The sequence below is a fragment of the Gouania willdenowi genome, chromosome 20 (assembly GCF_900634775.1).
Source record: "Gouania willdenowi chromosome 20, fGouWil2.1, whole genome shotgun sequence".
NCBI lineage: Eukaryota > Metazoa > Chordata > Actinopteri > Blenniiformes > Gobiesocidae > Gouania > Gouania willdenowi.
Genome location: NC_041063.1, coordinates 22,860,790 through 22,885,695, shown reverse-complemented (window position 1 = coordinate 22,885,695; position 24,906 = coordinate 22,860,790). Strand labels below are relative to the sequence as shown.

Genomic DNA, 24,906 nt, shown 5'->3' with positions numbered 1-24,906 from the left:
TTTTGAATTTATTCTTGATTTGCCCAAAATTATTTTCCCAATTAGTTTTTTTTTCTTATGAAACAAAGCAAAATTAATATTGTTTTCACTTCTATTTATTCAATCATTATTCATCCATGAACAAAATCAAAAAGGGGAAAAACATGAAAACGTGAAAATGTAAACCAAATGGCATGAATGTTAAAAAAAAATAAATAAATACATTGTAACATTACAATGCATTAAATGTATTATTAACAACATATGAAATTAAATATGTTAGTAAAACATATTTGACAGTATATGACACACAATAATGATTGATAACATTCATATTACATTGTCGTAATGCATAAAGTGTTGATAGTGCTCATGTTTTTTATATCCAAAATTAAACTCGGGTTTTTAATTAAAACGTGAACGTGGAAACAGAAATCCTATAAAAAAAAAAAAAAAAACAAAAAAAAATCTCGTGAGAATTTAAAGTGATTTGAGGCTTTTTGTCCTCCCGCGGCTTCCGTAGCCCATGATAAATTAAAATGGCTGATCCTGTGGAAAGCGTGTGTAGCAATACGCCGCTCATCAACGTGGTAAATATGTGTTTTTATCTCCTTACAGTGCGTGTATTAACACATTTTTATGGTATTTTACTTTAATGTGAGCAAACATCACGGAAACGTATCCATGTTGTGTTTGTTCTTCTTTTTGTTGGCAGATACAGCTCGTCATTAGCTTGTAACACATCAATAAGCAGTACTAAATCTCATATATCCTATTTATTAACGTGAATAAAATAACTAAACTTCGCTGAACACTTTTGAGGAGATTCCTGTTCATGTTTCAAACTATTAGTATTAGATCGTTTATCATCAGAGGTCATAAATGCGTGTTTTTAAAGCCTGGGGTTGAAATTCTAACATTTTCTGGTGTTTTTTGTGTCTCTGATTACAGGTTAAAAAAAATTCCGGATTAATAATGTGTTAACATGTGTTCTCTCTTATAGGATTTGATCGACAGTGATTTACCCAAAGCGTTGCAGCTGCTGAATAACCTCACTGAGCAGGTACAATGTAATTCATCTTATTCTGAAGGGCTTAAAGCAAGCCCTCAGCCCTCTGTAATCATGCTAGTTTCCATGGTTACTAGTAATGGATCTCAAGTGGGCCACAGATTTTATGTGCAAAAACAATACATTTTAACATTATTGTACAATAAAATACAAGATATTTATGAAACGGACAATATCCGAGCCATAAGTGATAGATATCAGTCCCAACAGCATTTTCACTTTAAATTTCCTAGATTTTGTGACCAATTTCTATTTAATGAAGGAAAATATGATGCCATCATTTGAGGAAAACTGGATGATTTTGTAAGATTTTTGAGTTTTTTCAACAGTTTAACAATAAAAATGCCTGCAATCGTGCAATATAAGCACCAGGAGTGTTAAGTTTCATTCACACAATGATTAGTGTTTTCTTTGTAATTTTTTACATCCGAATTGTATGCTCCAAAGGGCCGGATTTGGTCCCCGGGCCATGAGTTTGACACATGTGTAATACAGTGTTATTACAGACTGCAGGTCTGACATAAATACATCCTTTAATTCCAGGTGGTCTCGGTTACAAGTCATGTTCATGATCTGCTAAATAAAGTCAAAGATGGAGCATTCGACACTTCAAAGGTGAGTCGCAGCGAGTTCAGGAGGTGGAGGTATTTTATACACACACGCACGCAATAATAAATAATAAAAATGTTAGAGTTAAAAAAATAATTAAAAAAATAGCTCAACAGCTATGAAAATTAAAATTACTGACAGCAATCACGCACCAGGTATAATTTGATCAATAAATCCAAGATTATTTGCTCGGAAAAAACAATGTAAAAGGTTTACATTGTCACTGTAAAGTTTGATTGGATCTCCACTGTAAACACTTTCTTATTGAGAATTTATTTGCATTGCATTGTGGGATGTGGAGTCCCGTAGATGGATCCTTAGGTGTTTTTACTTCATTCTTCTTCATCCAGGACTTCCCAACACATTGCTGATGTTTTCATGGACTTAAAGTTGCGGCAACTGAATATTGAATGTTTCGCGGAGTGATGTGATATCACGGGGAAATCTGGGAACAAACTACAACCAAAATGGTGTCCTCTCTAAGAACGTTTAAAGTAACGCAGTTGTGGTGTTGCTCTCCGACCTCTTCTCTCTGCAGGGTTTGTCCTTCCTGGACCTTCGCTACCACCTGCTGCTTTTCTACCTGCAGGACCTGACCCACCTGATCTACCTGAAGACGGAAGGACAAAAGATCAAAGACAGCGACGCCCTGAAGAGAATCGTCACGGTCCGAACGGTGAGAGGCTGAAACCATGAATAATTCTCTGTACTCTGACTACTTTTGGGTTCCTGGTGGTGCTGATGGCTCAGTTTTCTGTTTCTCTTCAAGGTTCTGGAGAAAATGCGGCCTTTGGACCACAAACTGAAGTACCAGATAGACAAACTGGTGCGGACGGCCATCACTGGGAGCTTAGGTTGGATTGTACTCTTTTCATCTTTTTAAAGAAGTAACAGATGTGTTTGAGACTCATTGAACTGTTTATGTTTTCACGTTCAGCTGAGAACGATCCACTTCAGCTGCGTCCCAACCCGGGGAATCTGATCAGTAAAGTAAGTAATTGGTAATTAATTACAATTATGGCGTGAATGTATTTGGCAATTAAAAATTGTCAAATTGTTCTTGTAAGAGTTCTTATTATAATTTTAATATCTCTACGAATATTTATCGTACAAGTTTGATGCTTACATTTATAAAAAGCTCATCTCAAGTACAGTATTTTATTTAATTGGACCAAAGCTGTACGACCTACCAGTAGAAAAAATAAAACAGTAAGAAAGTTCATGAAAAAATATTTATATACTTTCTTCCCTATAACTTGGCCACTGGTACCATTGAACAACATTTCCTTTTAATGTGTGACCTTGACCTTTGTTCAAGGTCATATTTAGGGTCAAGAACTCCTCATAAAAGTGAACAAAGTGAGACTGCAATGCTCTCAGGACGACAAAAACCAAAACCAAAAAAATACTTTTTCCCTTTTACTTGGACACAAATTGAGATACAGTGCTCAGACTGGTACCATTGAACAACAGTACCTTACAAAATTGTCAACTAATCCAGATATCTGTTGTCATTTTTGCAATTTTTTTTTCCATTTTCAATTGCCAAATACGTATTCACCTTGCAAATACAGGTCTTGCCTAGTTATAATTGTAATTCAGAAAATAAGTTGCCGTCGTAGTTGAATTGCATTTGAGGTGAAAAACTGTCATTTACAATTTAAATAAATCATGTTGCAGTTACAGTATGTGGCTTACACACATACATAGTTAATTATTAAAATATGGTTCATACCATTTAAAAATATTTTCAATTGCGGGGTCTCGCAATACCAATATTTTCATTGATTAGGAAGCCTAACAAGGTAACCAAAAGTTGAGAAACAAATTAGATAATAGATAATATTTATTAGTGTTTTTTTTCAGCTGATTTAATTCATGGGTCAAAACTGACCAGTTATCATAAGAGATGCTAACAGAAAGCTAACACAAGAGAGAGGTTATGTTTTATGGAATTATTTATGAAAGGCTCAGTAATTGTAATTTAACTTTAGCAATTGAAAACATAATTGTAATTGACTGTAAGGGGTAAAATAATTGTAATCTTAATTGTAATTGGTAAAAAATGCTGGTCAACGTAGTTGTAATTGAGTTTTAATTGAACATGTAATTGTGATTCCCATGAACGTGTTTTGTTGTGTTTTGTCTCAGCTGAGTGATGATGAGGAGGGTGAAGATGAAGCTGTGAACGCAGAGCGAAGTGCAGCTCCCTCTAGTGGCAGGAGATATGTACCACCCAAGATCGCCGCTGTGCATTATGGTACAGTTATAGCTTTTAAAGCTTTTTTCTGCTCAATATTAAAACGTTTCACATTAGTCATTAGTTATGACTCTTTAAGGCACTATTCATATTTATCTATAAATTGTTTAGATTACGTTAGATAGAACTGTATTTAATCCCTTGGAAAATTTAATTTCCAGCAGCATTAAAAAAAGATACACAGGGTTGAATTAATATCTAAATACAGAATAAACAGAAAGACATGAATAAGGTTGGTTTATTTGTTACTTTAAATATTTAGTGTGATACCTCACGATGTTTTCAGAATATTTGTACATTTATCATTTATTCAACATTAATTATGGTTTTAATAATATTAGAATTCAATACTTGTATAATTATGCATTCAATATGATCAAGAAATTGTTCAATATTTTAACTATTTCTATTTGAACCTATTTTTTAAATTATTGCTATTATGCTTGTATGTAATATGCATTTATTAATTGTTGAATGTATATTAAGGAAACCCTATCCTATTTTATATCTATATATATATATATATACACACTGTATACATTTTATTGATTAGAATTGTCGTTGATCTTGAATTGGTGTAAATAATGCAAAAACATTTTTATTATATGCTCCAAAATAACCATTTCATATTTCTAAAAACTGTTATCATACCTGATGTATAGTACTTATTTAGCAATATATTTACTTAAGAAATTAAATATTTATTTCACCATTGCTTTAGTTATTCTTTTTCATTAGTGTAGTCTGGATATACAATACAATATACAACTTAAAAATGATTAACTAATGATAAACATATTATTAATGATAACCAGTATTTACATAAATAAATGGAGTTGTTAAAGCAGTGGTTTCCACCATTATTTTTTTTTTTTTTGGGATCGTGACCCCATTTTGATATTAAGAATTTCCGACATTATTATTAATAGGAATGTTCCGATACAACTTTTTCACTTCCGATACGATATCGATATTGCAGCCTTGGCCGCTACCCATATCGATCCGATACAAAATCAGCATGAATCATTCATAATTTTATTACTTATATTTTGTAGTGTGGAATGTTAGAAAAGGCTTGATTATATAAAAAAAAAAACCAGACCCATTTATTATAAAGCAATGGATTACATATAATTAACCCTTTAGAATAATAATATTCTATGATTGAATAAAAGAAATTTAAAAAAATGAAATAGAAGATAATGAAAAATGAAATCCAAAAAACCATTATATATTATATCGGCGATTTTAGGTGCAGTTCGATAAAATCCGATATTTATTTTTTGGCTGATAACGAATATTGGATTGGGACACCTCTAATTATTAATAATAACTAGATTTATATTTGACAAAGTGAAAGTATAGTATAGTTGTTTAAGATTGTGTTTTAATTTGTAAAAGAATAATAATTAAAACATTTCAACAATACATTTTCTATCAGTAATTTATTTAATTTTATATAAATTACTAGACATTTCAAGTGATTTATTTTTTTATTTGTAAAAGCATTTTGAGCTGCATTTCTTGCATAAAAAGCACTTTTCATCAATAAAGATTTACTCGAATTAAACCCCAAGGTTGAAAACCACTTAATAGCTTGTAATGCTGTGTGCGTGTGCCAGACGGCGATATGACGGAGGCCGAGCGTCAGAAGACGGCGTTGGAGCGTCAGCGTCGAGCGGCCCTGAGGAGCTCAGTGATCCAGGAGCTGAGGCAGCAGTACAGCGACGCCCCCGAGGAGATCAGGGACCGACGAGACTTCCAGAGCGAGCGGGAGATAAAAGACGACCTGCACAGGTGACCCGACCACACCCACCATCAAAGCTGTTTGTTACGGGATGAGCTCATCTTATCGTTTCCTCTATCAGGAAGAACTACGAGGAGTCCATGATGGTGCGTCTGAATATGCCCAAGAAACAGAAGAACAGCAAGAAGAGAGGAATGATGGCCATGACGGGCCAGCTGAGAGGAATCACCAACTTCAGTGACATCACAGCACTGACCGGTGGCGAGGGCGGGCAGGTACGTCACCTTTACACCAGCACGTTTCACACACTTTTGGATTATGACCCTATTTAATATCACATATCTGGTTATCATAGACTTTATTTTCCTTCTAGAATTAGTTATTGATCACGTTTGTTTTCCTGTTACTAACACAGAGTAGCCAGGATTACATTTATATTATTAGTGAAATATACTATAGAATACAGTTATATAAGATTGTTTCAATTTTGAAAAGAATAATTAAACATAAATAATTGGCAAGTATGTTACAATACAATACTTGGGTCGCGATACAATATTGCGATATTTTACCCTGTTAACATCAAAATTAAATGTAGAGTTGAAAAATAAAGTTGCTGTATATGTTCATCAGAAGATATTGATCATTCAGAGGACAAATTGTTTTGCTTCCAACAGCCTTTTTATTATTATATCTACGGCGCCATCTACTGGAGTGGAGGTGTGGAAGTGGCACAATTTTCAAGGTTTTAATGTAGGAACAGGAGCTGGTCAACATGATCAGTAGTTGGGCTGCTCCGCTGAGAAGTGACGATGTCTCCAGCAGTAGAAAACACGTCCACGAAAATGTGAAAAATACAATAAGAAAAATATTGATTAAATATGAGGAAAAAAATAGTAATTAATCAGTAACTTTTTTTCCCCCGATTATTACACGTTTCAGGTTAACTCAAGGTTGAAAACCCTGCTTTATTCAATGGGTTCAGCTCATTTCTCATCTTTCTGCATGTGACAGTCAATAATTCCTAAGCTACTGATTCCACTTTTTGAATAATGGATCTTATTCTGCTGTAGTTTTATTTAACTCTGAGCTGATTGGGGCTCATTTCTGCAATATTTTTTTTAAACTTTGACTAACATTTAACACGTGTTTTACCATTTTATTTACATTTTAAAAGGAAAATAATTGGAAACCAAAAGATTTAAAGCTTTCCCTGCCTTTTGTTCTGCAGGACACTGATGGTCGACCCAAGAAAAAAAGGAAAATCCTCAAGAAGAAAACCAAAAGAAAAGGTGTGTAATGTTTACAACACACACACATAAGCTAAGCAATGCATGTGTGTGATTCATGTCTTTGTTTTCCACAGCCTTCAAAAAGCACAAATAGAACCAAACAGGAAGAGGAGGAGCCAACATCTGCTCACAAGTTTATCAAATTCTTCAATAAATGACTTTATCAGCTCAAAATGTTTCACTGGTCCATCAATGAAATATTAACTAACTTCAGACTGAATGCAACACTTGCACTTACATATGCAGTACGTAGTGAACTGGAACTAAATCTCTTAAAACGTGCAACAAATATGAAAGTGATTTAACCCGATGTTGTTTGAATAGCTTTTAAAAAGCTTATTAATACAAATGCAGTTTTTAATAGGACACAAGGTACAATAATGTTTCTATCACTTTGGTCTCATATACAAGATTAACATCTTTAGAAGCAGTTTTATCCTATTACAAATTTAAAAATGTGAAGTTTACCAACCTCTGCACACTATATTTGGCCTGTAAATAATAACACTGCAGAGACTACAGTACCATCATATCTTCTTTAAGCAGATTTAAAACATACTTGGAACATAAAACACAATGGATTTAAACACCAATCTTGTTTGATGACTAATGGAGATTAAACACTGTCATTTGTTGCATACCACTTCAATTAAAAAAAAAATAAAAAATTAAAACTCATAGAGTAAAGAGAAAATACCAGTTAAATCCAACATTTACGTCTAAATATTGACGTAAACGCATTTGATTTTAATATTTTTTCCCCCAAAAAAAATCAAAAACATTTTATATGCTTTCTGAAAGAACAACGAAATGATGAAAAAACATGTCTACGTGTCCAATACAACGAATATTAAATCCGACCTCGGCACGTTTACATTCTGCAATTAAACAACTTTTCCGACAAATGCTGTAATCGTGAATCAGGTTAGAGGAACAGATAGACAAAGACTCCGCCTATTTTTACACAATGTCTTTATTTTTTTTCTAATTACAGACTCATGGGATAAAAGTAAAAATAAAAATAAAAAAGCAAGACACTTGTCCAAACCCTCCCCACCCACCCCGTTTCAAAAAACAAGACGTCTCCACACAAACCCCTCCTTTCCTCTGCCTGCTCTACGCTAATAGCTCCGCCCACTCCTTGAATAAAACAGGTGTTTCTCTCTCCAATGACAAGCCGTGACTGCACTGCGCCGTCAGAGGAAAGGAGCGCCTTCACGTTCCACTCTGGAAAAAAATAAAGTTAAACTAAAACACCTTCATCTCTGATCCCGTCTGCCTCACTCTCACGCAAACTTGCTGGCCTGAAGCTCAGCCACTTGGCTTCAGCTGTGTGTGTGTGTGTGTAAATGATGTTCGGTGCAACCTGCACTGCTGTGTATGTGTGTGTGCGTGCGTGTATGATGTGTATGTGAGAAATGTTAAAAAGCAATGTCAACGTTTGCTGTTATAGTAAATGCCCCCCGTGGCTGGCCTGTGGTCGCCCTGCCCCCCTCCCCCGCCCCCCCACACCGACAGGATGGGGTGAGTGTGCATAGTGGGAGCAGAGAGAGACAGAGACGCTGCGGAGACAGTGGGGGGGGCCGGCGCCACCTGTGGAGGGGTCGTCAGCCGCCACTGGTCCTGAAACCTGAAACGACAAGAAGTGGTCTAATATACAGAGAGAGGAGGGAGACGGGATGAGGGTTGGGGGTAGAGGAAGGGGGGTCTGCACGAAAAATAAAAACATGGGATGCCTGTCCTGAGAATTGTATTAAAAAAATAAAAAAAAAGAAGACAAAGCTGCGGCTGAGGTGGACAAGTATAGAAGAAAAACCTCAAAAACAGAAGAAATGAGATGATCCTGATCACTGATGATCCACGTCCAGAAGTCAGAATGTGATGAGAGAACAGCAGACACAAGAGGAGAAGGAGGGAGAGGAGGGAGGGGATAGGGGGGAGGGGGGTGATGGACTCCAAAAGCTAAACACAACAAACTTCAGCTGGAGAAGCTTTTACACACAAATGTCACATCAAAACACTTGTTTTTTTTTTCCCTACTTCTCTCAGCACTGCCCTCCCCCTCCTTCTCCTCTCCCTCCCACAACACACACATCTTTCTCTCTTTTTTCATTGGTGGAGGGTGAGTGGGTGGGCGGGCGGGCCATGTCGGTGATGGTGTGAAAGCAGGGGGTCACAGCCAGACCAAAGGAGACACATCTGCAGCCTTTTACCCTCAGAACCAACATGTTTTTGCCACTTTTCTCTAACCCCATCATACCTGTGTGTATTATACACACACACAGATACACACACACATTCACCTTACCAGGGGGGGCGACTTCATCGACCTCAGCACATGCACTCACACACACAACCTCTCACTGTGGCCAGTCTCTGTCCAGAAGTTTGTTTTGAGTTTTTTTGTCTTTTTTATTTATTTTTTTTTTCTTCTGGGCTTTTCTTCTTTTATTGTTGGGCCATGAGAGGACTTTTCTCTCACATTGTGTGTTTTGTTTAAAATGGGTACAAAGAGGTAGAGGGGGGGAGGGTGATAGTAATTGGGGAGAAGGGAGGGGAAGGGAGGGGGGTTTAATAAGGGGAATACCACGATGTTGTTCGCCCTCGGCCCCTGGAAAAGAGAGAGAAAAAGAGGGTGAGTTCTTTCTGTTTGGCTCACGATGGGTGACACCAATTGTTCTGGTGTGATAAGATATCAATATCAAAAACTGTGTGTGTGTGTGTGTGTGTGTGTAGAGGGAGGGGTTATAGTTTGAACAGGGGGGAGGAGAATTAAGACAGCACTATATAGACAAACCATATTAAAGGTGTCTTCAGTTTTTAACGCAGTGAGAAATCAATCTGGAGGGATTGAAAAAAGAAATGTTTGACTTCCGGGTGTCGGGTTAAAGTGTGTGCGCACGTGTGTGTGTGTGTGTGTGTGTGAGGGGGTGGCAAAGGCACTCTTTCCCTCTTTCTCTCTCTCCATCTCTGGGGTCACTGTTGGGAAAAGACCTTGAGGACAAACAGCACCACACATATAACCCCAGCAACAAAAAAAAAAACACACACACACACACACACACACACACACACACACACACACACACACACACACACACACACACACACACACACACACACACACACACACACACACACACACACACACACACACACACACACACACACACACACACACACACACACACACACACACACACACACACACACACACACACACACACACAAATGATCCGAGTGGCTGATTGGCTAAAGGTCAGGCTGCAGTAATGAACCCTCATATCTGGAAGTGAATGCTGGGAAAAGCCTTGTCCACACAGACCCAAGATTACCTCTAAACTTTCCCTGTCGTTTCATTAACACACTAAGTCACGTGTCAAAGTCATGGCCCGAGGACCAAATCTGGCTCTTTGGAGCATCCAATTCGGCCCACAGGAGAGTAAAAATTACAGAGAAAATATGAATCATTGTGTAAATTAAACTTAACACTGACGGTGCTTATATTGCATGATTGCAGTCATTTTTAATGTCAAAATGTGGAAAAAAAATAAATTCTTACAAAATCCTTCAATTTTCCTTAAACTATTACATAATATTTCCCTTAATTAAATAGAAATTAGTCACAAAATCTTGGAAATTTAAAGTGAAAATCATGTTTGTGCTGATATCTATCACTTATTGCTTGGATATTGTCGATTTCTTACATATATTGTAATTTATGTATAACAATGTTGAAGTAACTTGTTTTACCGCACAAAATCTGTGGCCCTCTTGAGATAAAACTGCTCTGTATTTGGCCCCTGAACTACATCAGTTTGATGCCCCTGCACTAAGTAGTACTAACGCCTCTGTCACACATCAGAAGGCAAAAATAGTTTTAGAAAAAAATGGAATTCAAAAGTTTAGTGGCATGGAAATGGGTAAACCCTGAAACCGAATTTTGGGAAATTTTGAAACGCAAAATTAGAAACCCCATTTAACTGAAAGCTTATCAAAAACCTGTGGTAAAATAAATCACATTGTATTAAAAGACTAGGCCATAAAAGCCAAGGAACCTACAGCTTAACCTTCTCTACACAACTAGGTTTCTGATAATATCCATGATTTTAAAACTCAGCTTTGGTGGATTTAAATGCAACAAAACTCACTGAATAAACATTTTTCCCAGCACTCGGAGTCAGTGTGGACAAAGCTCGGGTTGGAGGATGTGCACGTGTGGTGTGTGAGTAGATGGTGCATGCAAACATACAAACACACACACACACACAAATACAGTTTCTGCTCTAAGCAATCACCTAACAATGCAGAAGATGACAGCAGTGATGTTATAAAATGAAAAACTAAGCACAATTTAACTCCCTTGATAAACAAGTCTCCTTTAAATGTGAGAAAATATGGGTTTTTACAGCAAAATGCACATTTAATGAGTGAATGTCAGCATGAGAGATTTTCTGTGCTAGCTCACTTTGTGTCCAAACGCAAAGCCAGGGTTAAGGTTAAACTGTGCACACCCACACACACTCCACAGCCTCTGATTTTTAAATATCAAAGCACGCCTCGCTCCTTTAATCACAGCCAAGCACTGAGAAACAATCCAAAGCTTCCAAACGTCTCCCCTCCCACATCAGGCAGCCGCTGGAAGCACAATCAGCTAACTGATGAATTCCTGATGTAGCAACTAGACGAAGGTCGAACTTAGTCAAACGCTTCTGCAGGTGGTTACATATTAACCAATCACTACCGTATCACTGAATCACAGCAGGAAACCTTGAATCTGTATCCCTACTCTTAAGCACAAAATAACATCTCGTCAAATATCCAAACTGTTACTTCCTTGTCGTTTCTGCGTTGATAACTAATCTTTACACCCTTGTACTGCATGTCACTATCAGCATTTCCAGCTTTATTTAAACCTCCTTAGCTTCACCCAAAGTCTCTGCAGAACAGGCTAAAGCACAGTGAGTACAGGCAGCGTTTGGGATTCCTGAGGTGTGTGGGAGTGACGAGGAGAAATTCTGACCTTGAGGTTCAGACACTGAGGCTTAAAAGGGACAAGGTGCCACACAGCTTTATTAGAACATGGAGTTTCTGCTCTGACAACTGCAATAAAGTATACATTTACTGGGCTCAGCTGAGCAATTTGAAAACTGATTTAAAAGTTACAGAAGCCACAAATTTTAGATTAAAGGCTGTACGCTCAAGCAGAGCCACAATCGCTGTTTTAAAACTGCATGTGTAGAGCATCCGATTTACCATGATCGTGGAATACAGGTTGTAAAACTGGAATACATGGTCTGAAATGGAAGAATCAATACGACACAGAAAGCAATCAGATTCTATTCTTTTCTCTCCATTTTAAAAACCAGGCCCCAATGACATGGAACTGCCTCTCGTGCATGTTTGGGGACGATATCACATTTACACGCATTCTCACCCACAGGAAACAGGTGATTGAATATCTAAAAAGACTGACAGACAAATATGTCTGCCCATAATCCCACTTAAAATCTTGTGCTACGCATCGAGTAGTAATCATGTTATGTTGTGAGTGAAAATGAATGCAGAGCTTCATCTAAAGTGTGACTCATTAATTATGACTGCATTTAAAGGGGAAAGGCTCTGATACAAAGACAGGTTTAGCTGATGGTCCATTAGCAGAATTGGTGATCATTTCATCTGGTGACAAGTCACGGTAGAAGCATCTACAATCACTGTGCGGGATTTCGTGCAAAACGTGAGGATGAATCTCTGGTTGGCCATAATTAAAAATTTCACTAATTTTCTGGGACATTTCCATGGAATTTTTCATGTTAAACGAGTGGCTGAGGGTCGAGCAGTTACTAACGACAATCTTGCATGATTTCAGCGTAACCGAGTTTGTAAATCATCTGAAGCATATGGAATGTAAAATGAATACCAGTAGTTGACTGTATTAACCCTTTTTCCAAGCATGTTTGGTATTATTTTAGGAGGTTTAATATCCTGTAAAATCATTTAAATAGGGGAAAATTATGAAATTTAAAAGTTTTGTGACACAATTTGGGAAATTTTAAACGCATAATCGGAGGCCTTATGGAGGTGATTTGAAAAAGTGTTAAATGATGACAAAATAGGTGAACTCTGAAATAAAATTTGGGAAATTTTAAAATGGAACATCGGAGGCTCTACATTTGTGAGGAAATGTAACCATGCTCATCAGTTCACAGGTCATCACTTCTATGCTTAACAGAATTAAGCACAAAAGACGAAAACACCAGCTTTAAACCAGAGGTGTCCAAATGCTTTAACACATTCCTAATATTTAGGTATGTTGTATGTCACAGGGAAACTTTTAAAACATGCACCATGTTTGTACAATCATCGAGCCACAGTACAGAGCTACAGAGTCCCATTACAGTAACGAGAACTGATTTCACCAAAACACAGTGAAAAGCTGCCACAGGCCTGATACACAACAGTCTGATCTCCAGCAGGCTTGGATTAAAAAGGACTAAAAAGAGGATCTCACCTCAACATAAAGTGAAGCAGGGCTGCCAACAAAGCATAAACCTGTTGTGTGTTTTAACAGAATGTGTTTTCTTCAATGTCAATACAACAAACAACTGAGATAAGCTTCTATCTGCACCTCCACAAAGCTGCGTTTACACTAAAACCACAGACGGATGTGCATGGTGTCTGCTGGCCTCCACTGAGATGGTCACACATGTAGCAGCATGCCATGATGCCTCCACCCCACCAATGTTTCTAAGGAAGTGTGGATCAGTGTGTGTCTGCTCCTTTTTTCTCCTAAGGCAATGGTTGGAAATATCTGTCAACACCAATAACAACCATTGCCTTAAAGTCATAATTATATAATACGGCCTGTTAACACATTAAACTAGTACAAAGTTTGTCCAGTTTTGGTCCTGGAGGGCTAGTGTTATGCATGATTTGAACATGTACCTGCTGCTTTGACACATCAAATGGCACAATGTGCATTTTTATGTTATGTTATGCTGAAGTGAAGCAGGGAAACTAAGACATGTAGGAGAGTGGCTCTCTCAGAGCAGGAGCTGTTTGTTTTGTTAGGAGGCAGGACTGTGTAGTACCAACCATAATCAACAATATCTAAGCAATATGTGACAGATACTTAAATGTCCTTTGATTTATTTATTTATTATTTAATTTGAGGAGATTTTGTGGAATAACTTTGGAAAAAGTTCTGGATTTGGGGGAAAATTTTTTAGTTCTTTCAACAATATCATAACTGAATTATTTGATAATTAACACAATGATTCATGTTTTTGCGGGTCGAATCGGATGCTCTGAAAGGCCAGATTTGGCCCCCGGGCCTTGAGTTTGACACATGTGGTCTATATGATGATATGCATGAAAAACAATAACCCTGTAAATCACAGCTGTCAAACTGCAATCCTCAAGAGCCGTTGTCCTGCATGTCTAAGAGGCTGAGGTAAATTGACAGTTTGCTAACTCTATGCTGCTATTAACCATTAAAATATAACTTCCTAACCAATCAGTGAGACACATTCCAGTATTGTTGGACTAAGCTCACCTGAAGGCCCGCCCTCTGCCTCTGGGTGGCGTGTAGCCGCTGTAGTAGCGAGCACGCGACGAGAAGCTTCCACCGCCGCCGCCGCCGCCGCCGCCCCCTCGTGATCTGAACCGAGCTCGAGGAAAGCCGCGGTCTGTGGTGCTGATTCCTGGTCTGTTTGTTCTTTTAGCGCCAACCTGAAAAAGTTAAGACAGACATTGCATGTTCAGGTCTTTATGCAGGACATTCATTGTTACCAACATCATGGACAATGTCTTTCCACAGTTCAGCCAGTATCTGATCAAATAATCAAACAACGTCTTTATTTCCTGTCAGGCCACATTGTCTTCTTTTGACAAAAATCACACAAAAGAACAGAAGAAAATGAAGTTATGAAATCTTCAAATGACAAAAATCGACCTTTACCTTTATCTGCCTTCCTCTGAAAAGAGATTCATCCAAAGCCATCGCAGTCCTCACAGACTCTTTGTCTGCAAATTCAATGTACGCAAACCTGCAAGAAGCACAATGACATTTACCTCCAAAAGTACAAGCAACAGACACATCTAGAGTTTCTATAAGGAGCGACTAAGGCCTGGGGATTAACTATGATTATTTTTAAGGCATCTGCACAAAGGCAAAAGCAAAAAAACGCACAAAAGTGGGAATTAGCAACAAATGGCATTGCGGATCGCAATCAAGCTTTTCTCCATCAACAAAGAAACACCATGAGATTTAGAGTCAGTCAAACAAAGGGGAAAGTTTTGATCAAATGTGAGATTTATTGCAAGCCACTCGTGGTTTGGACTCACTTCAGAACCAAAATGTAAGACGAACTAAAGTTTAGCTTTAGCAGCAGCAATAATTTAGGAGGCCTGTAGCCCAGTGGGACAAACGTGCCTCCACGAGAGGAGCACAGAATGGTGTGAGTCATCAAACACTCCACACAACAGCAACATGTTCCCAGAGTATCTCATTACATGTGCAGTTAGAGTCGCTGTAGATCTCACATGTCCAACAGGGCTCTGAGGCCTTTGATCATGGATTAATTGTCTAACTGATCAGAGCAGATTGAAACATTTGAAAGGCGATGATGTTCCGTTATTTGGTTACTGTTGGGGATTTTGTGACAACTGCTTTGGCAGGTGATTTAAAAAGAACATTTGCTCATCAGAAACGAAAAAAAAGTAGGGGGCTTCTGACAACTGAAAAAAATAAACTCAATTAACTTTCTGAAACAGCATTTTTAGCATGTCATTTTTATATTACTTTACCAAAATCAAACGGAAACTGCAATAGAAGAGGGAATATACCCTCACATGCACGTTTGACATTATTACACATTTACATAGAATTTTTCACCGCAAACCAGTGTCCAAAGAGACCAAAATGTCAAATCTCGCGTAAAATATGACAATATTTTGGAGCATTTATTGGGACAATATCAAGCGTTTATTTTCCACTGTAAAATTAGATGGTCTAATGCATAGCTACATTAGCAAACGGACAGACATATAATCTTGTGCAAAATCCTGTGGTATTTCGGTGCAAATACAGCAGAGAAATATAAAATTAATAACAAAAGTTAACTTAATAAAACGAACTACGCATGTTTGGCTCGATTTTGGGAAGTTTAAAGGCCTTTAATGACGTCTGAAATTAAACAGAAAAGGACAAACTGACTCGGAAATGGGTAAACGCTGGAATATGGGAAATATTCTGAGTCTGGGGATTTTTTTAATGGAAAATAGAAGCCTCTATATGAGTAGGGCAGTGCTAGAAGTCGGTCAATTTGTAACATGCTGTGATCTAAACTGTTCATATACTCTATGGTATTATTTCTGATTAAATATGAACTTTATATTAGTTAGGAAATGTTGTATATAAAGAAATGACTGTGGGTAGGTAATCCACAGATTGGTGGAAGTGTTGCAGCCTGACGATGGTGCTCACCCTTTGGGATGCCCCGTGTATTTGTCACACAAGATGGTCACTCTGTTTACTGAACCACAGCCGTGAAAATGAGCCTCGAGCTCCTCTGCCGTGGCACCGTAATCCACCTGAAAGTCCACACATCAAAAGAGACGCATTACAATCACTGAATTTACTCTTTCTTCGGTGCGCATTCAAATTCTTATCAAAGATGAGGTCACAATTACTGGTTCGTCACAATAATTCAAAGAAAAATAAAACACCTCTGAACATCTGAGGTGTTATTAATGGATTATATTTAATTGGACAAATTAATTTCCACATGATGACTCGATTTAACTGAATTTCAATGGAGTCATTATGTGGAGCAGTTGTGATAACATAGCCTTGTCTAATGTGTCATTACAGAACAAGTTTCTTACAGAAACAAGAAGTTACTGATCTTCATGAGTTAAAAGTAACACAAAGCAGCTGTTTGTTAAATGCCTGCTCAACAGGTGACAGCTTTATAGCACTAAAGAAACCCCTGAGCTGGACACAAAAGCAAATGTCTCTAAATAAGTCATGTGTGGAGCCGACACTGACGGTTTCAGAGTGATACATTGTTAAACCGGTTCAGTTTTTGTGGGAGACGATGATGTCGTTAATCACTGTTAGTTAATGGTTCTACTGCTGTAGTGATAATATTAATGAATGTGTGCAGGTTACTCACGTTTCCAACATAAATAGATCTGCCATCTGCTTCCATCTTTTCCTCAATAGACATGATGACGGGGCCGACTGCACAAAGAGAGTTCAGTTCAGTGAGCTTCAAAGTAAAAGGTTTGAATCCACTGTCACAAAATCAACACTCGTGGTTACAAGGAGAGCACAGTGTGAGTGTTGAGTTTTATACTCACCTCGGTCATTAAAAAAAAAAGAAAGACTTAAAGATTTATTCTTGTGCTAACTTATACCAAATGTTTACATTTAATTGTACTTTCTCCTTTTATTTAAAAAAGTAATAAATAAAAAAAATAAAAAACAAACTATCACGCAGATCTTTCCTCACAGAATGATTGAGCAGAAACTTAAAGCTGCAGTTTGTACAGTCCTCTCTTCGCTCCGATTTGAAACCGAAATTTAACCTCCCTTACCAGTGACTTTTGTAAACGCTCTTATCAAATTTTTCCCCAATAGACACTAGTGACAAATGTATGAACCTTATCTTCATTTACAGGGCCAAGAGAAGGAGATGAGATTCACTGTCCACTCAGAACACTTTGGATTACAATATGCTCAAAGACGATTATGGATTTTTGACCAAATTATGCCAAAAAAAAATACAAACTGCAGCCTTAAGGGAAGGAAATTGGTCTACCAAACTCACCTGGTGGGGGGCTTAGATTCATCTGTTTCTCCACCTCGTTCTGGAGCTCCTTCAGCTTTTCCGCCTCTTCCTCCATCTCTCTCACCCGAGCTTTGATTGCCTCCAGTTCCTGCAACAGACAACAGGGATTTTTAGAGCCATCAGACCCATTCAGCACCAACGCCATGTCTGAAGCGTGATGGTCCTTTCCACACTTCCACACAAAATTTACTAATTTTAACCCTGTCAAATTACACTATGAAAGTCCTGTTCGCACAGTTTAGAATGACTTTCAGCTTAAAAATTACAAAGATTTTCGCAGGCAGCTTTTTATTAGAGGCTGATATATGGACTTTTTTTTTCAAAAATGGCCATCGCCCGATTTTTTTTTTTTTTTTTTTTAGCACTTTAGAGTAGCCATTAAAGGAAAAAAGAAAACATAATCATCCATTCAGATGTATAAATATACGACGAAAAATAATAGTAAATAATAAAAAAGGTATTTGATATTTGATCAGGCACCCGTGTGGGCAGCTGCAGCCACCGCTTGACTGACGGAAGGACCCTGCATTTATATCATATGAGTGTTTCAATTGTCTTTCATAACCAATGTACTTTAAAAAAGAAAAGTCTATCGGCCATGATTTTTTTAAATCAGCATCTGCATCAGCCTTTGAAAATCCCATATCAGTCGACCTCTACTTTTTATCATCTCGCATGTTTTTGCAGTCGACTAGAATGCTGTTGACAGTTAACAGTTTTTACGTAAACATCCTTAGTTTTAGTGCATCAAACACTATGTAAATTTAGAGTGGAAAAAAGGTAAAAATGAGCCAAATTAAAGTGATCAATTAATCAGCTGTTCTGCACCAGTTTAAGACTATCCCAGTGTGAACGCAGCCTCAGACTGGTGCACTGCAGCATTGTGGGAGTCGATCCTGATTCAATCAGCTGACAGGATGTCTAAGAGGGAAGATTTCATCACAGCATGAAGCATTAACAGTAGGGCCATTAAAAAGACTCCACAATCCCCTAAACACAGAAATAAAGCTGCAGGACAACGTTAACACAGCCATCGTCTCCTAACCTTTCTCTAAGCATGTGACTGACAATATAGCATCGTGTGTCACTGACCATCACATTTCATGAATGAGAAAAAGGGAGTACAGTACACATCGTTACACACCATCTGTCCTGTTTTTAAATCGCTTATTCCAGTCCTCTCCCTTCTTTGGCAAAAACCCTGAGGGATACAAACCCAGCCCCTCAAACACTGCATTACCTAAAATCTGCTTTTCCACAAAACCCAGAGCAGAGCTGAGCAATGCCTCTACATACGCAGAGCACAATCTACCCCAAATTTCACAAAAAGCTTTCTTTGTACATTCACTGTGTGGGGAATGAGTGAGTAGCCAATTATTTACTACTTTTCAAAACAATTAATGTAATTTATAATCGACATCTTTATGTTGGATAAGAGGGTTGTTGTCACCAGGAACTTTTCACAGAGTAGGGGATGATATAGCACGCGAGTGTTGTAGGGGGTCAGGGGCAGAAAATTTGGAAATATATAATACCTAAACACATTGCCCAGACGGGCAGTTGGTATAAACAGAGATGCACAAATATGTGCTAATTGCTTTGTTCTCCATTCTCTGAAGTGTTTCTTGCGCCAAGAGTAAAGACTTTTTTTTTTTAAATTAGGTATTCTGTGTGAACCGCAGTAATATTGGGACTGTTATGGACATGCCTTCAACTAATTAATTTTATATTTTTTTATTGTAGTTTTTCTCACACATTCATTTGTGGTGGGCCTAATTTATTTGCGGCAGCATTTATTCAACCTTATTACTATTATTTGATAGGGATGTAACAATTAATCGTAAGGCAGTTAAAAATCGATTCATAGGTATCACGGTTCATATCGATTCTCTGAAAATTGAATCGCAGTATTTTTTTAAACAGCAGAGGGCGCTATATATATTTATCCTTCTCTTGTCAACTAATATAGGGGCGGGCGGAATCTGCTACTACTTTCTTTCTGGCCGCCTTCTACTCTTAAACATGTTCATAAATGATTCCTTACCCCTTTAGCACCGAAAGAATATCTGTAATATTACGTGAATATCTGTAAAAGTCACGTTTTTCTATTAGCTGTCTGCTAGCGCGTAGCATCTCTTCTTCACTGCAAGAATATCTGCATGCCAACCGACCACTGGGTTACCAGCGCCCTCTGCGGGTCCAAACAAATATCTGAGATAAATACAGCGCAATGTCCAATTGTTAAGGCACAAAATACATATTCAGTTGCACTTTTAAAAAGAAAAAGAACTATTATGCAGTTTTGCATTGTTTACTATAGAACCACAATTTTAAATTAATAGGCTTCTTCTTCATTTGTATTATTCCTTTATTTATTTAATTTAAGATTTATTTTAGTTAAATTGCATTGTTTTGAATAGTTTACCAAGGGATTCTTTTGACAATGAAAAATAAAAGGAAAATAGTACAGTATAAAAAAATAAAGGAATATTTTTCAGTCATCATTTGTCTACAGTCCCATTTTGTAAAATTGTATCGTGAACCCAGTATCGTGAATTGAATCGTATCGGGAATTGAGTGAATCGTTACATTTCTATTATTTTATTCAAGTATTTTTTTTAATTTAAGTATATTTTACTTATTTGAAGTCAAGTATATTTCTAACTCCTTGTTTTTGCTTCTTTTTTGTAAATTTACCCTCCACCCACCCACGCGCCCCACACCCTCCTGGGAATCCACCACCAAAAATAAACTCTGCCCTGTGGGAAACGCTGTATTTTTTTTTATCTAGTGTATAGTAGATTATGAAACACTGTTTTCAGAAATGAGCTGTTTTTATGTCTCTGGTCAATCATAATACAATGCTCATATATTGCCAATTAGGTTTAATGGTGGAATCCATCTCAAAAGAAGGCTTTATACTGACGACTGTAGAAAAAGGCATAATCAATCCAATAATAGTGCCATTTTTAAGTACTTTTAAAGATGATTTTGAGTATGGCAAACGATGAAGGCTGACTGTTTCTGATTGAATTAAGTGGTCACTGCCAATCTAATAAAAAAATCTAGCTGCTCCTTCTCACTGCTTCCTTTATGCATATAAGCCGTTTTTGAAGTTTGATGGGGATTTTTAAACTTTACTTTAGCCATGCTGCTGCCTGTCAATCTGCTCTATACCAGAGAAGTGACTATGATAGCAACTGCTCAGAGATCACTGTACTTACCCAAACAAGAATTTGCTTATCTGATACATTCAAGACCTCCACAGTGTGCACCGCCCCTCAGCCCTCACCCACAGACGGAGGTGCTGGTCATGGCTACCTGAAGCTGCGATACATCATGGACCACTACTTGGTTAAAACCAGACAACCATCCAATAAAGTGAACCAATCCAAGTTCCTCCATCAGATCCACCCAAAGTTCCACAAACACGGGGACAGAGATGAACCCGCAGCAACAATTATGAACTGGAAACTCAACTAAAGCTAACAATGCTTAGCTAACCCACCGACACACAGACTGGGCTAAGAGCTAATGCTAACCACTCCATATAAGGAATAGCAGACATTCCAAGGAAAGTCTGCTTTGCTAGAGTGGTTAAACATTGTACAGAATAGCACAAAAAACATTATATTAATAAAACAATGTCTATTAAGATACTAAAAAGGGGCATTTTTTTTCAATTAAATGTTTTTTTTTAATTTTTTTTTATTAAAGTTGATTAGTGCAAGGGCTTCAATGTTTTTAACTAGACAAAGAGATAACATTACAGTCATTGACTGAGACATTTTCTTTTTTTCTGAGATTAAATAAAAACTACAATTCACACACACAACCTACTAACAATATAGGTTGTGTATATTCATGTGTGGGTTTATTTGGGGTTAGAATAGAATATCTTTATTGATCCCCAGAGGGGAAATTCAAGTGTTGCAGTAACTCATTGTTATACAATAAAAAAGAGCAGACTGTAAGAATTTAAATAAATACCAACATAGGAACTGTTGAACAGACATAAATTAGAAAAAACAAATACAAACAAAAAAACAATGTGAAAATGATTGATGGATGATTAGTTGTTTCCTTATTGATTTTAGTTTGCTTCCCCCCCGCAACTTATCTTACTTGAAAATTACCAAATGTTCGTATTTTGGGGATAAACGTTAAACAAGCTTGAATGGTCATTTTTGTGCACTCTTTTTGGAAATGTTTTCATGCATTATGAATTGCATTTTATTGTTGACCGTACGTTTATTTCAGTGATGCACTTAAATGGCCCAAAAGTACATTTTGTACTTGCTCCGCATTGTAAAGATCATTACTTAGATGCGAAATATGCACTTTGTGTTTTAATGAGAGAACATTTAATTTGACTCTCTTTCAGCAGCTAAGTCAGTTTTAGGCCTGTACAACATTATTTAATGTATGAGTGGGGACAAGATAAACATTTCATTTTTTTTTTAAATATTGTGCATTGTTGGAATGTCAATGCCAAATAAATATTTTTCATATTTTGAATTTATCTATTATTTGTAGGGATGTAACAATTAATCGTAAGGCAGTTAAAAATCGATTCATAGGTATCACGATTGACATCGATATTTTGAAAATTGAATCGCAGTACTTTTTTTTAAACAGCAGAGGGCAATATATTTATCCCTTCTTTTGTTCAGCAGTGGACAAGCGGCAGGCAGAATCTGCTACTACTTTCTTTCTGGCCGCCTTATACTCTTAAACATGTTAATAAGTGATTCCTTATCCCTTTAGCACCGAAAGAATATCTGTAATATTACGTGAATATCTGTAAAAGTCACGTTTTTCTATTAGCTCTGTCTGCTAGAATAGCATCTCTTCTTCACTGCAAGAATTTCTGCATGCCAACCAACCACTGGGTTACCAGCGCCCTCTGCTGGTCTAAACAAATATCTGACGTAAATCAGTGCAACGACGGGGTTTTTTTTTTAAAGTCCAATTGTTAAGGCACAAAATACATTTTTAGTTGCACTTTTAAAAAGAAAAATAACTATTATGTAGTTTAAACCAGAATTTAAATGAATAGGCTTCTTCATTTGTATTATTCCTTTATTTATTTCATTCAAGATTTATTTTTAGTTAAATTGCATTGTTGTGAATAGTTTATCAAGGGATTCTTTTGACAGTGAAAAACAGAACAGTATTTTCTAGTTTTTTTCCCCAAAAAATAAAGGAATATTTTTTAGTCATCATTTGACTACATTTTGTAAAATAAATCGTGAGAGAATCGTTTCGTGAACCCAGTATTGTGAATCGTATCGGGAGTTGAGTGAATCTTTACATCCCTTATTATTTGAATAATTAATATTAATTTAGACAATTCCAAATGTTTTAATTATAATGAAGTTAGTACACATTTAGAGCCATGAATGCTATACGACTAATAATTTGCATAATCATTTCTTTTGGTGTTTTTTTTTTTTTTTTTCAGCCTTTGTTTTCTCATTTTCGGTTTCGGCCAAGAATTTTCATTTCTGTGCATCCCTACTACATTTCTAACTGGCCCCTTCTTTTTTTCTACAATTCATTTATACATTGCTGCATGCTGGGAAGAGAAAAAGGTAAAATAGAATTTGCATTACCTGGATTGTGATGATTCATGTTTTGCACGTGAAAATAAAACATCGTAAATACATCTTGTAAGTTGGTATTCAGACAACTGTGCTACAATGAAAAATAATACATATTTGAAGACAATGCGGTTTTACACGTGTAAAGCCCACAGGTTTACAGCAGCTGCGGGCTCATTAACATGCGCGCACACACACTCACCGGCCGGTGTCACGCTACGTTAACACAGAGGTGAGCAGCGCGTCGTTACCGTGAGCAGCTCGGTAAAGGGGAGCCTCTCACGGTGGTATCTAATGGCGGCCTTGTCCTCCCCTCGCCCCAAACCCACACCCTTGTCTACCCCCACCGCTCCCTGTCGCAGAGAAACTGGCGTCGCTGTTGCGCCAAGATGGCCGCCGAGACCACGCATGTCGCCACCCAGTTCTACTGCACTGCGTGCACCACAATGGTGGTTCAAACCAACCTGGCAGAGACGGAAGCGCACACTGAATGATATACTGAATTTTAAATACAATATGGATATTTATGTCTAAAAACTACTAATATCAAGGTTCGGTGGCCTTGGGTAGCCACGGTAGCTCAAACAATGTCCAACACTTACTGGGTCTTCAATCGAGGCCTCCCCTTCTTCTAAGCCCGATTCTTCGTCGCCGACCCCCGTGTCTTCCAGCTCGGGGTGTCCGTGGTCCGAGTCCAGCAGGGATTCATCTGCCAGTCCGTTACCGAACTCCGCCATCGCCCTGTCCAGACAGTAGCGACACGCCTCGTGGTCAAACCAATGTCGGGCTCGCGTGCGCGGAAGAAAAAAAAACAGCAGAAGCGCCGCTCAGTGAAGTTAAAGCGAGGGAAAAAACGCCAACTTCGGCTTTAGCCTCTACTCAAACTACGTACTGCGATGAAAAAATAACGGTTGCTTAAAGACACCCCTCGGCTGCGTGTCCTGTTTACTATAAACTTCGTATATTTACTGGAAAGACAAGAGCGGCATAGATTCTTCAGTTCATCGACGGAAACGGCGGAGAGAGCAGAGCTAAAGTCACACTCCTATTGGTCAACGTAACACCCGGTTCCGCCTCCACTGGAATTTTCTGCTTTTCTCATTAGTTGACTGCAGGGCATCCCGGCTGCTGAACCCCTTTCGTCTGTCTATCTATAAAGCAAGGAATCTCTGTCTGTTCCTCAAGTATCTCTGCTAATAAGGCTCAGATTGACCTGAGACATTCAACATGGCTGCTGCTGGTTTCAAATGAGTACAATGTCGGATTTGTTTAAACTGCAATGATACCGTCCATTCATTAATTGATAAAATCGTCCACCGGGAGCTTAGCAGAACAGATCAGTTAGTTAGCAGGTAGTCATGCTAACTCAGGATAAATTGAAAGCTGCGTAGAAGCTTTGCCCTGTTCGGCAAAGCTTCTACGCTGTTTTCAACTTATATCCTGAGTTACCCAACTACCTGTCAACATTGAGCTGTTCTGCAAAGCTCAATG

The 24,906-nt window shown here is 37.7% G+C and overlaps 2 protein-coding genes across 4 annotated transcripts; one reads left to right on the top strand and one right to left on the bottom strand.

Moving 5' to 3' along the window:
* Positions 1-496: 496 nt before the first annotated feature.
* On the top strand, positions 497-7,130 carry ngdn (neuroguidin, EIF4E binding protein). The gene is made up of 11 exons (XM_028434832.1): positions 497-569; positions 983-1,042; positions 1,592-1,663; positions 2,196-2,333; positions 2,427-2,511; positions 2,595-2,647; positions 3,809-3,917; positions 5,540-5,714; positions 5,786-5,939; positions 6,896-6,956; positions 7,031-7,130. Exons 1-11 carry the CDS (start codon positions 519-521, stop codon positions 7,048-7,050), a joined length of 978 nt encoding a protein of 325 aa, XP_028290633.1. The 5' UTR covers positions 497-518; the 3' UTR covers positions 7,051-7,130.
* Positions 7,079-24,472, bottom strand: pabpn1 (poly(A) binding protein, nuclear 1). Of its 3 annotated transcripts, none has more exons than XM_028434836.1 (7): positions 24,018-24,472; positions 17,792-17,900; positions 17,135-17,202; positions 16,444-16,550; positions 14,917-15,004; positions 14,512-14,687; positions 7,079-8,586 (listed from the first exon to the last, which is right to left on the bottom strand). In XM_028434836.1, exons 1-7 carry the CDS (start codon positions 24,150-24,152, stop codon positions 8,391-8,393), a joined length of 879 nt encoding a protein of 292 aa, XP_028290637.1. In that variant the 5' UTR covers positions 24,153-24,472; the 3' UTR covers positions 7,079-8,390. The 3 variants fall into 3 exon arrangements, with proteins under 3 accessions (XP_028290637.1, XP_028290639.1, XP_028290638.1); XM_028434838.1 differs by lacking the exon at positions 24,018-24,472 and adding an exon at positions 23,618-23,742; XM_028434837.1 differs by lacking the exon at positions 7,079-8,586 and adding an exon at positions 9,070-9,567 and having other exon boundaries at positions 24,018-24,469.
* Positions 24,473-24,906: the final 434 nt, after the last annotated feature.

Bases quoted from the DNA above. Each gene is read 5' to 3' on its own strand.
- ngdn (XM_028434832.1), top strand. From the start codon at position 519: ATGGCTGATCCTGTGGAAAGCGTGTGTAGCAATACGCCGCTCATCAAC. The intron at 2,512-2,594 runs GTTGGATTGTAC...TTTCACGTTCAG, and splicing joins GGCCATCACTGGGAGCTTAG to CTGAGAACGATCCACTTCAG. The intron at 2,648-3,808 runs GTAAGTAATTGG...GTTTTGTCTCAG, and splicing joins CGGGGAATCTGATCAGTAAA to CTGAGTGATGATGAGGAGGG.
- pabpn1 (XM_028434836.1), bottom strand. From the start codon at position 24,152: ATGGCGGAGTTCGGTAACGGACTGGCAGATGAATCCCTGCTGGACTCG. The intron at 15,005-16,443 runs GTGAGCACCATC...TGCTTCTTGCAG, and splicing joins TACACGGGGCATCCCAAAGG to GTTTGCGTACATTGAATTTG. The intron at 14,688-14,916 runs GTAAAGGTCGAT...TAACTTTTTCAG, and splicing joins TCAGAGGAAGGCAGATAAAG to GTTGGCGCTAAAAGAACAAA.